This window comes from Idiotropiscis lumnitzeri, chromosome 5 (genome assembly GCF_059441095.1).
Source record: "Idiotropiscis lumnitzeri isolate Australia: NSW breed Sydney's pygmy pipehorse chromosome 5, RoL_Ilum_1.0, whole genome shotgun sequence".
In the NCBI taxonomy this organism is placed as follows: domain Eukaryota; kingdom Metazoa; phylum Chordata; class Actinopteri; order Syngnathiformes; family Syngnathidae; genus Idiotropiscis; species Idiotropiscis lumnitzeri.
This window is the reverse complement of record NC_142395.1, coordinates 24,803,241-24,815,854: the sequence shown is the minus strand read 5'-3', so window position 1 is coordinate 24,815,854 and position 12,614 is coordinate 24,803,241. Positions and strand designations below refer to the sequence as shown.

Genomic DNA, 12,614 nt, shown 5'->3' with positions numbered 1-12,614 from the left:
CTTCGCTCCCCGCTTCCACTTTTGCGTTCACTTCATTACACTCCAAAAGCCAGAATGTCAACAAAAGGGTGCGCCGAAATAGCAAAGCACACGTACGGAGCCCCTCGAGAGCGATTTCATTTGTTACACGAGCACTTAGCATTTATTATTTAATCACATGCAAGACCTCTGATTGCATCGAGATGCGGAATCAAAATCTGTTGCTTTCCGCTGACCCTAACGCTAGTTTTTAGCGACACAAGCTGCGGAGTTATTATGACCAATCCCACGAGATCCAATACATGAGCTGCATCTTCTTTTCCAAAGTTAACTTTGTCAGTATGATGTGGTGCGGTTATCCACCACTGCAAACTACAACCATTACCACAACAAACATAGTTAAATTACTTTAATATCTCTCTGACAGTGTCAGGCATAACTGAGGGTAATTAATTTTGTAAAAATAAAGTATTAATCTTGTTAAAATGATCAGGTAGTGATGGGTAAATGAAGCTTCAAATCTGCGTCATGAACCAGTTGTAGTATTTTTGGACTCCTGTAGATGGCACTATTAAAATTGGTAATTAGAATCACTTTTAGGGGACTATCAATAATTCACAGAAGTTCATTTTTGGCGGAACAGTTCGGGCAGGTTAGTGGTCAATTGGGATCTACTTTAAATGCAAGTATAGAATTATCAGAGACAAAATCTAAAAATGTATGTGTGTGTGGGGAGGAGGAACTGTTGAATTAAAAGAATACAGGAAAGTTGTAAATATAACAATTAACACTCTACAAGAAGTAAATACACAGGTTAATTAAAATATCATTGTCATGTAACAAGTCTAAAGTTAAGAGTTCTTTTACCTCATAATAAAATACTAAATAATATAATAACTTTATTTTTGTAACATTAAGGCTATACGTTTTGGACCTGTAAGTATTTTGGACTGCGTAAGTATGTTCAGATTTTTTAAAATTGCCTTTAAAAATGAATTATTTTCTTTTTAGTATGCATAGTAAATGTAAATGAACAATGTCAATTGGTCAATAAAGATAGTAATTAGAATGTTGTGTCTGCTTTTGAAATAGTGTTTTGATGAGTAAATCAGTTGTTTGAAAGTTCATTAACTCATTCACTGCCATTGACGAGGGATATAAGCCAAAAAGTGCATTCATTTTACCTGGTAGTGAATGAGTTAATAGTAGCCTGTCACTTCTGGTTTGACTTGCCAGTCAGATGCTCATTTAGAAGAGAGAGCGAGCGCGCGTGTGAGTGTGTGCGCGTGCGCGCGAGTCAGTCCTGGAAATGGAAAGGGCTTCAGTCCCTTGATTCAGCCTTTAATCTGCTTTAGAGGATTGCTGTGGTATTTTTCCTCTGTGCCTCTCTCTAAAACTAGACAGCTGATATTGGCTCGAGAGCAGAGCCGGAGTGAAGTTGCGGGTCGCTACTGCGCAGCGACAGATGAGCACGGGGGGGGGGGGGGGGTGTTCAAGCCGCTTCGTCTTGTTTGGCCTCATAGTAATCCACTCCTGAGAAACACGTGACGGCGGAGGCTGGTGCCAGGAAGGTCCAGTAGCTCCCTGTCGGGGAGGTGCAGCTGCGGGGCATCTGTCCCCATGACCATGCGTGCAAAAGGTCTGCTTCAGGTCAATATTGTTGCAGTGTTTCCCCCTCTGTATAATGGACAGGCATTAGGAGTGTTTCCTTACACTAGATACGTTTATACTGTGTATATTTGCATGCTTTTTATGAATGTCTGCTGCTAATGTTATACATTAACGGCTACATTACGCCGCCGACTCTGTGTGATCTATATCTTTGCTGCTGTAACACTTCAAATTTCCCCATTGTGGGACTAATAAAGGACATCTTTATCTTTATCTTTATCTTTATCACTGACTGGAGCAATAATCACAACAGTGTGAAGGATGGCACAGTGACAGTTAAAGCACTCAGCTTTCATTTAGGTGCCATTTCAAAGTCTAATGTTGTTACGAGCTACAAGTGTTGACATTTAGTCGCAATGCCGAGAAAAGATTGGATAAAATTGTTCAAATGATCCATTATGGACTTGACCGGACCAGCTCTATCTTCCTTTTAAACAACATTATGGTTCATTTTGGAAACTGTCCATGTGATGGAGAGTAATTATACACTACATCTGTCACAATAATACAAGCATATACTTAAACAAATGCCTCTCACCTCTGGTGGCAGCATCCACGTGGTGCACACTGTATTAAGAATTATTATTATTATTATTAATAATAATAATATTTGTGGCATCTATTGTAATTATTATTTAATTACCGTATTGCTATTTTTAAATATATTATTACAAACATATATCATTATATAATTTTTATTACCGTACATTTTCCCCTATGATAATTTATTTCACTTATTGGGCGTGTCAAACTCTTTCACTGAGCAATAGCGACCTCCATCGGACATACATCACTTGCAATTGTATAACATTCCATCGGATGGCGCTGCTGGGCCAAACATTGTTCCCCTCCTTTCTGCCATTGGCGAAGAGGAACCGAATCCCGGAAACTCCGACAATGGTTGATGGGATGTGTCGCTACCCACTCCGCGGCTCCGGTAGTCGTCCCCGAGGTGTAGTCGACCCATTGTGAAGCGTTCAAAATGAATTTAGAAGGCGTCCCCGAACGATTATGTCAACAATATTAAGGTAGGTTGATGGAAACATGTCTGTTTTTGTAGTCATCGCGCGCATGCGGCGGTAGTGAGGCTCGCAAGGCAGCTCGCTACTGAGCTAGTGAAATGTAGCCACCTGCCCGGTAGCATATGGAGTGTCACGCTACTATCATTTCACGGCGGGTGTTTATTTACGTTCTGGACATTAACACTTGTTATTTAGACAAGTAGTAAAAAGTAGGGTACGTGTGTGGCACCGTGGGTAGCTCAGCACTTGTTTTAGTATCAATGAGATGGGCAAGATGGGATATGAAAAGATGGTGATTTACTCGCTGGTCGATGACGGGAGGGGCTCCATCCTCGGTGTTGCTTCGCTGTAGTGATTTGGAATGTATGGAGTCACGTGATTTCATGTGTAGAGCTGTGGGCGTCTAAATCGCAAAGACGGAAGTCGGTTAGTGTCAAATTGTCACTGGTGTGGGGAAAAACAATAGGCCGATTTCCTTACCGGACTGACTGACTGCAAGGAAATAAACTGTCTGTCGAGAAGTGAGCATTGGACGATTATCCAACGTTAACTTCTACGGTGTGTTAAATAGGATTTTTTTTTAACCGTGGCAGCATGGTGGGTATGTATGGAGTTGGCTTTGTTTTTTTTTCATTGAAGGTCCATTTTATTCCCTTTGCTTTGAATGTATGTTTCCAAGTGGCCTGCGATTGACTGGCCTCTCCCCCAAAGTCTGTTGTGTAGAAAATTTCAACCCGTTCTGTGTCTTTCAGGTGTCTCCTTTTCCATCTTCATGCCAATCTGCACACCTATTCCAATTCACATGCTGAGCTGATCCTTAAGTCATACGTCAAAGCATGTTATTGTGAGCAAGGAACATACTAGGTAGGTAACACTTCATTTCTTTTCATTGCTACAGCATTCATCAGCGTATCTGCTCTGTCTAAGCTTGAAGAGTGGCATTCTTTGCATTTTGCAGTCAGTGCCAAGGAGCCTGTGTGGAAATGTTGATGACAGAATGTTTCTGCAACATGCTGTTCATTCATTCATTTTGCTGTGCACGTGATTCTATTCTGGGTCAAGGGGAAGTGTTTGTAGTTCCAAAATCTGTACATGTTGTGACTATCTTGTGCACTCCGCTTGACTGACTGGGAACATTGCCTGCCCACACACTGCTAATATAGAGGGAAGTCCGATGTGTCTGAGGACAGCATGCGGATCTGAAAGAGGAAGCTATAGGCACGCCTCCAGTAGGTTCTGTAGTGTAGCAAATAAACTCGGAGCTTGCCATCATTCTGGGAAGCTTGACGAAGGAGCTCCGATCATTGGACATTGGTGTAAACAGGGCGTTTAAATTAAAGTTCCAAGTTGCGTGTTAGCAATAGATGACGGATGGCTTTACTAAGACTGCAAGGTACCCACGGTGAGTTACGCTACAATTTGTGAATGGATTGTGGATGCTTGGGCTAACTGTTAGCTGCTAATATGTCTGCTTTCGCAAAAGCCAGCATCATTTCCGAAGAGCCACTCGGGAACGAGACGGACTGACACTGAGGAGAGGGAACCTGTCGTGTGTAATACTTAAAAAAGGTTGAAAAAGCCAAATTAAGTATAGTACGTATAGGGCTGGGCGATAACTCAATATCATTATGTTTCACGATTGACTCTTGATCCATATCAATAGAACATGCCTTTGATAAAATATTCGATAGAAGAAAATGTGTGAGCAAATCTGACCGCGGCATTGTACGTGTTGTAGGCATTCTGTTGTTGTGGGCAGTGCGCGGACACCTCCAAACACAAAAAAATAAACCGCTAAATCAACAAAGAATCATGCAAACCAATGCATTTAAATCGAGGTTAACAATTTAGCGTTTTATTTTTCCCCACATACCTTTTGATTTAGGTATTTTAAACATTTTTAAATCATTTTCTCAGCTTTTGGTTATTTTAGAAGCCTGCTCTTATTTCTTTACTTTAAAGATTGTTTTTAAGGTAGGTGTTGTTTTGGCTTGTGTGAAGCACGTGGAGTTGCCGTGTGTATGCACTCTACCATAAATATAGATACCTTGCCTTTCCAGTTTCTGTTCTGCGTTGTGTGGTGCCCTCTTGACTGGGAGCAGTGGACAGCTGTAGGACCAGCTGCTGTTACTTTAATGGCGCGCTCCCTCTTATTGACAACAGGAAGAATCAATACTCCATGAAGTAGTGGAGAGTATCCTGCCACTCCTTTACACTGCTACTTGTTCTTGTCCAATAATAAAAACATTGTGCTTTATAGTATTTATATATTAAAGCTATTTAGTCCTGTTAAAAAGCGTATCAATCGGGACACTGAAGGAGTAACCCAGTTCTCCTTTTATGTTTTCTAAAAAGTCACGTTTCCTGCACTCTCGTCTGCCAAAACATTAGCTCAATTGGCACCATTTCCAATTGACACGGTCAAATAGATATTCATTTAAAGATGACCTATGATTTCTTCGGACGTGAAAACAAAATGTCCCCTTGCGGTGAATTCTGTTTAGAATCATTAGTTGTCAGTTTTCACAGTTACCGTCGTAAACCGAGAGACAGTATTTAAGATTTTATTTTTTTTTACATTATCAACTGTCATTTTAAGCTATCATTCTAATATCAGCACTTTACAACCTTTAAACACTAATTTAACTCTAATGATGACATGTAATGAACGCTGTTTTGCTGATGCACTGTATGTGTTTTTTTAATTAATTTTTTTATTAGGCAAACGAGCAAAGACAGAAGTACAAGTTTTTATTTTTTTCATATCGGGCGTGGCAAATTAAACCAACAGCTCTAATAAAATCATTGGGTCCTTTGAAGGTTGTTCTATTAAATTCATTTAAGCTATTTTTAACATTATTATTATGATTATTGTAACAGTCTACAGATTCACTCGCTACTGCTTATCAAGAAAAGCACAAGCCGATGCACCTGCCGCAGAATATTGAAATGTTTCATTTAAAAAAAAGTTGTTTAATAGCTGCTCCAGCTGACAGTCCTTTCAAGCAAACACTGACGGTCCACATGCTCAGCTTCTACTGTGCTGTCTCAAATCTTTTTTTTCTCCCCCAGCATCATGACCAGTGATTCGAGGGGTATCAGATCAAAGTGGGCGTTTTATGGGAAGAAGCTGCGTTGGTATTGATATAAGGTGAAAGCAAAGAAGGGCTTAAAAGCAGCCTGTAGCTGTAACCTAATAAACCGTTTGAGAAACTAGGAAAGGACAGATGAATGTATTTTGTTAAAATGGTTAGAAAAGGTTTCAGGTTCTTCGCTCTGCCAATGTTGTGTTGCTTCATCGGCTTGTCTCAGTGAGTCTCTGTGGATGCTTAAAGACAGCAGAGAGTAACAAGGATCATTAGCGCCTCATGCACTTCTGCTGCAGGATCACTTACAAAGAGGGACATTGATTTATCGTCAAGCTGCCAACATTGTCGAGTTGGACCTGAATGTTCTGTTGCAACGTTTGGAGAAATGACTTTAGGATAGTGACAGATGAGTGTTCGGGCAATGGTATGCATTGGTCACGTATCCACATTTTAGCGAGTTGTCTGACCGAGGCCCGTCTTGAGTGATGAATATTAATACGCGTGTTTAAGTGTGTTCATCGTCAATCATTGCACCCTAGGATGACAAGCTGCCCAAAGAAGACTTTCTGGCCATTTTGTCAGAATGTCAAATTCATCAGAGTCGGTACATTAAAAGTAAAGTCCTGCTGCTCGCGCCCACTCACCTTCCCTCACACATTATTATAAGGTAGCTGAACAATCAGGACCTATGAAGTAGTGATGGGTAAATGAAGCTTCAAATCCGCTTCATGAACCATTGTAGTATTTTTGGACTCCAGTAGATGGCACTCTCGGTTAAAAATTGGGCTGAAGGCACACTGACTTGCCATTTTTAAACCTTTATTTAACCCAACAGTGCCATCTACAGGAGTCCAAAAATACTACAACTGGTTCATGAACCAATTTTGAAGCTTCATTTTCCCATCACTACTATGAAGCACATTTTTGTGTGTTCGGAAGATAACGGGCTCACTAGTCTTTATTGATGATGTAACTAAATCATTCTGGTAGCTGCAGAATGAATTTTTCATTCCTCACTTTGTTGCCCTTCACAGGCCAGCATGCACTCTTCAAACCACCGACTGCGAGATATGGAGCAGCACCACCCGTTGCTGTCAGCGGGTAGCGACGTGGAATCAGGCGGTCTGACAGCCGCAGTGATGGTCGGCGGCACCCACGCCAACCACGCGGCCGGCAACCGCACGTTGTGGTTCATCCAGGACAGCTGCGGGATGGTGTGCGCCAGCATGACCTGGTTCCTGGTGCTCTATGCTGAATTTGTTGTCAACTTTGTTATACTGCTGCCCGCCAAGAACTTCTGGTATTCTTTGTTAAATGGCGCCACCTTCAACGCCCTCGCCGTGCTCGCGCTGGCTTCACATCTGCGCACCATGTTGTCGGATCCAGTAAGTTTTGTGTGTGTGTGTGTGTGTGTGTGTGCAGTGTGTAAACCACAGAAACCACATATATGGCCCTCCACAATAATCTTCTTGCTCTATTGCTAATGCGACCCAATTCCATTAAGTTGTGATGTGTAAATAAAAACAGAATACAGAGATTTGCAAATCATGTTCAACCTATATTTAATTGAATACATGACAACAATATAATTAAATGTTCAAACTGATACTTCATTTTTTAGCAAATAATTTACTTAGAATTCCTCAAAAGGTTGGGACAGGGTCATGTTTACCACTGTTACAACACATTTTCTTTTACCATTAAAAAAACTGAGGACAGCAATTGAAGAGTTGTGGGTGGAATTTTTTCCCATTCTTGGTTGATGTACAACTTCAGCTGTTCAACAGTCCAAGTGTCTCCGGTGTCGTAGTTTACGCTTCATAATGCACCACACATTGGACTGCAGGCAGATTGGCCTATTACCCGCACAGTTTTATTTTGAACGTGTGCAGAATGTGGTTTGCCATTGTCTTGCAGAAATAATGAAAAACTGTAGGACTATTTTCTCATGCAGTGGTCCACAAAGAGGTGAATCGCGCCACATCTTTGCTTGTGAATGACTGAGTAATTCAGGGAAGCTCCTTTTATACCCAATCACGCCACCCACCAGATCCCAATTAGCCCGTTCACCTGCGAGATGTTCCAAACAGGTGTTTGATGAGCATTCCTCAACTTTCTCAGACTTTTTTGACACCTGTCCCAGCTTTTTTGGAATCTGTTGCAGCCATAAAATTCAAAGATCATGATTATTTGCTAAAAAATGTTTTAATCAGTTTGAACATTAAATATCTTATTTGTCGCTTATTCAATTAAATATAGTTTGGAATTATTTCCAAATCATTGCATTCAGTTTTTATATTTTACACAAGTCCCCAAATTCAATGGAATTGAGGTTGTTTTTTGGCCTTGGGGGGACGTCTGGACCTTACCGAGTACGATTCACATTTCTGCACGCTGATTCTGTAGGGTGCGGTTCCGAAAGGCAATGCAACCAAGGAGTACATGGAGAGCTTGCAGCTGAAGCCTGGTGAGGTCATCTACAAGTGCCCAAAGTGTTGCAGTATCAAGCCAGAGAGAGCGCATCACTGCAGGTCTGTCCAGTTAAACACTTAACTTGTACATCCGCATCACTGCATCGTTCATAAATATTTTCTGTCACCGGCTTGCAGTATTTGTAAAAGATGCATCCGGAAGATGGATCATCACTGTCCTTGGGTGAATAATTGTGTGGGAGAAAAGAATCAGAGATTCTTTGTCCTTTTCACTGTAAGTGGACTGGCTCTCTCAAGGGAGTGCATTCAATGACAATGAATTAATTGCTTCATACAAATTTGTATTAAAACGTTCAAATTGATAAATTAATAAACTGTTTTTTTTTCTCCACAGATGTACATAGCTTTGATTTCTGCTCATGCGCTTGGCCTCAGTGGCATGCACTTTTTCACGTGTATTAAAGTGCAGTGGAACGGTAAGTGCCCCCATCTCTCTTGTCTTTCAACCGGCAAAAAAAAAGAATATTGTGTATAATATTATATCTCGTCTGTTTCTGTTGTTATCGTGCAATACAGTGGTCACAAAATGGCGCCACTATCTTTGGAGGAAAACTATGAAAAAAAAAAACCCCTTGATGATCAAAGCATAATAAACATCTTTTTGTCTGATCCCTCGCAGAGTGCAGCGAATTCTCTCCCGGGGTCTCCGTGCTACTACTGATCTTCCTCTGTCTCGAAGCCATCCTCTTCCTCACTTTCACTGCTGTCATGTTCGGTACACAAATCCACTCCATCTGCAACGACGAGACGGTCAGTGTCCACTCACTTGTGTGCATGACTTTGTTAAGCCTCGTTTCCAATCGAGCTGGATAGTAAGGGCTGCACAATATAAAAAATATCAATATCACGATAATGGGCGGTGCATATCGCCGAGAGATGCAATAATTTTCCTGTAGAGTTGTATGCTTTTAACTGCATTTGACCAGTCAGATGCAAACATAAATGCGCATCGCCACCCAATAGTTGTTCATTATCTAGAGGAATTATAATACATTATCGAACAACACACTGAGCTTGCTTATTTTGCCACATGATAAAATGTACTTCTTTCATTAGATCATAAAAATGTAATAACTTTAGGTGCACGTTAAATATCTCGATGACATCAATCTCGCTATGGCCAACGTCCATATCGCATATTTTTCCAATATTGTGCAGACCTACTGGCTAGTTCATTTTGGAGCTGTAAGCATTATTTTGCCATTCCCTTTGTTCAGGCTCCGCAAATATTCTTCTTCTTCGACAATCAATTCCATGCAATAAGCAAATACATAACAATTATGTCCAACCCTTGTGTCACCATGATCCATGCATCCTTATCTCTTCATGACTTTGCAAGCAGCATTCCATTCAAAAAGCTTTCTTTTTAGGAGATTGAACGTCTTAAAAATGAGAAACCCACCTGGGAGCGTCGCACCCGATGGGACGGCATGAAAGCCGTGTTTGGCGGTCCGCCCTCGCTGCTGTGGTGCAACCCGTTCACGGGGCTGCGTCTGCGTCGCCTGAAGCTCTTGAGCCAAGCTCGCCGCCCTGGGTCTGAGTTTTCCGTCTGAGGGCAGGGCGCGCCTGTAATGACACTCTCAAGAAGGTGAAGGGATGGACATGAGCTCACCTGGGGCTGGCCTTCCTGCGTGGGTCACGAGGTGCTCCGGTGGGACTGCAGGACTTCAGCCACCTCCACTGCCTGTCCATACTCTCACCAACAACTGGAAGATTTTTGGTTTATGTGGTGCCGCATGCAGTATATAACTCTTAGCGAGTCTTTTATTCCTTTTGAGGCCATCAACTCCTGCTCTTGCCGCAGAGCTTCCTGTTTGTTACTTCTTTCTTTTTTTGCCATGCTGATGAGATTCGAAGTAAATATTTGATAGATTATGTTTGGAGGCGAGCAGCATTATTGCAGATCAGAATGGAGGAGCCGCACAAAGGACACGCGCTACTCGTACGACACTTGAGCGAGCCTAGCACGCCAGACGCACAACAAGTGGAAGTGTGCTGCTTTGATTTGCATGTGTGCAATCAGCCTCCACTGCTCCAGGCTGATGAGGCTTTTTCGCTGTCTGCAAAAGAGGACCAGATTGTCAATAACAAGCCTCTTTCTTCTTCCACCGGGATGATTGGCTTTTGCCGTGTTTTATGTGCAGCGTCATTCTTATTTATCTCTGGGTTGTTGCTTGGGCCAGTCCATAAACAATGTTGTTTTTTTTTTATGAATATCTATCATTGTACATATGACTCACCGGGGGCAATTTTTGGGGAGTCAGGTTTCATCTCCTGAACCGGGTTTGACTTTATACACGCTGCTCTATGGCCTGACGATGGCTCTGAGGATCAGCAACCCCAGCTGCTATCAAAGTGGCTCCCTCTTGTGGAAACCAGAAAGCCCATGTGTGTGTGAAGAGCTGACAGCTTTTGAGAACGCCTTCCAAGCTCCTTGCTGCAGCGAAACTTTTGGAACCCGTGACTTTGCATTGTGCTCGCCTATCATGTGGCGTGATGTCGTGGAGGAGGACCCACAAGCACAGAGTTGTTGGCAAGAGTCACACTTGAATTGAAAAACTGCTTATGCTTAGCACGTTCCACAACTCGCCTCTACCATTAGTCCCGAAGTGTCAGGCCTGAAAACAAGCAAACCTTTTTCCCGTGTTTTTAGAACACTTGATGCCTTTCAACATCATCCTGTCGAAAGAATTCCTACACATGAACGATGCTTTCAGTCATGTTATTTATCTCTACATGAATTAATAAGAGTTGTTTTTTTTTGTTTGTTTTTTTGCACTGGATAAGTATAGTTTGAGTTCAGATTTTAAAGTCCCTCATTAAAGTATTGTTATAACCAGAAGTTCTCTTATGTGGTTGGCTGGTGAAGGTTTCCTTCTTCCTCTCCGTTTACACGATAAATGGTTTGCTATATGGATGCTATGTGACGAATGTAAAACACTGGTACACAGAACAAGCTATCAGGGGAGTTTTATTAATGCAGACCTCATTTCTCTTACTGTGCGAGCAAGCATTTTGTTTTCATTTGATGCAGTCACATTTGATCTGATTCAGTCTTACATTTGAATCTTTTATCAATGTTTTGCAATTGTTTAGGAGACTCCTAAAGTATGAGGCCCAAAGTAGTATAACTTAAATAGGAATGTATGCCAACTAAGCATGAGTGGAGTCTATGAATCCACAATCACTTTTTGGCTGTAAAATGGGTGACAAACAAACTTCTAAACCTGGGAGAAATGGACGGCCCACAAGAGAATATCTGGCCCTCCACGCAATTCCAAAAATAAATACACCCTCAGAGGAACTGTTATGAAAAGCACCAAAACATTCAGATCATTAACGCTCATAATGCCGCTCCGAAAAAGATTCCAACAGTTGTATTTTTAAAAATCTCACAATGTCCAACGAAACAATTTCAACAAATGTGGATGTAGGAACTGCCGCATATCATCTGTCATATATTGAGCTTGTCAAATAGTTGATGGTCAGATAGTTTTGGCTGGGAATTAACAATATGTCTGTATACAGTAGGACCGTGCTGTGTGATGACTATGCTGATGATGTAAACAACTTATTGTCACCATAAAATAATGGCCTACGTCATGTTTTGATAAATATACATATTTTTTGCCTTAAACACATCTCAGCTAAAATTGTCTATCCTTAAATAGATCATTCAATTCTACCAATGAACTGTATTGTATTATGTACTAACATACAATATCAGCGGTTCGGATAATAATGGTTGGACATCCTTTTTTTGGGTTTTCTTTTAAAAAAAATACGTAGGCCCTTATTTTAGGAAGGTGACGATATGAATTCATTTTTTAGGGTTAGCAGAATCTACAAAGTGATATTTCTGATTATTATTATTAGTGGCGATTGTATTTTTAATCCCTGCATTAAAATATAGTGACGTCACTGGATTGTGTCACTATGCCGAAAAACATACATTTCCTATTCTATTGACAGAATGTGCCCTTAAAAACAAGTCAGAAGTCTTATGAGCGTTTTTCATGACCATGCTATAAATGAAATATTTTCAGGTTTGTTTTTTAATTAAATATATGTGTCAATTTTATGTCATTAAATGTCATTTTAAATAAACAGTTTAATGAGAACATCCAAGTTATGTATTTCTGAGTCTTTCCCTTTTCATTTGACAGAGGTTGTGAATATACTATGGGTTTACAGAGATTATTTTTGACAAAGTCGGGCGAATCAAATGACACCAAGTAATAAACTCGACACGTCGAACAAAAATTAATTTGACGTAAGCAGTGTTTCGTCGGATGACGAGCTTCTCCAAGCCGGCGGGGGCGCTCCACTGAACTGTGTGCCCCTAAAAGCATCGGCCAAGG

The 12,614-nt window shown here is 41.1% G+C and overlaps 1 protein-coding gene across 3 annotated transcripts; it reads left to right on the top strand.

Moving 5' to 3' along the window:
• Window positions 1-2,503: 2,503 nt before the first annotated feature.
• Window positions 2,504-12,368, top strand: zdhhc7 (zDHHC palmitoyltransferase 7). Of its 3 annotated transcripts, none has more exons than XM_088296261.1 (8): window positions 2,504-2,678; window positions 3,425-3,536; window positions 6,796-7,146; window positions 8,168-8,292; window positions 8,371-8,467; window positions 8,588-8,669; window positions 8,873-9,003; window positions 9,624-12,368. In XM_088296261.1, the coding sequence occupies exons 3-8, from the start codon at window positions 6,802-6,804 to the stop codon at window positions 9,804-9,806; spliced, it is 963 nt and encodes a 320-aa protein (XP_088152387.1). In that variant the 5' UTR covers window positions 2,504-2,678; window positions 3,425-3,536; window positions 6,796-6,801; the 3' UTR covers window positions 9,807-12,368. The 3 variants fall into 3 exon arrangements, with proteins under 3 accessions (XP_088152387.1, XP_088152388.1, XP_088152389.1); XM_088296262.1 differs by lacking the exon at window positions 2,504-2,678 and adding an exon at window positions 2,951-3,269; XM_088296263.1 differs by lacking the exon at window positions 2,504-2,678 and adding an exon at window positions 2,951-3,273.
• Window positions 12,369-12,614: the final 246 nt, after the last annotated feature.

Bases quoted from the DNA above. Each gene is read 5' to 3' on its own strand.
- zdhhc7 (XM_088296261.1), top strand. From the start codon at position 6,802: ATGCACTCTTCAAACCACCGACTGCGAGATATGGAGCAGCACCACCCG. The intron at 8,293-8,370 runs GTCTGTCCAGTT...ACCGGCTTGCAG, and splicing joins GAGAGAGCGCATCACTGCAG to TATTTGTAAAAGATGCATCC. The intron at 8,468-8,587 runs GTAAGTGGACTG...TTTTCTCCACAG, and splicing joins GATTCTTTGTCCTTTTCACT to ATGTACATAGCTTTGATTTC.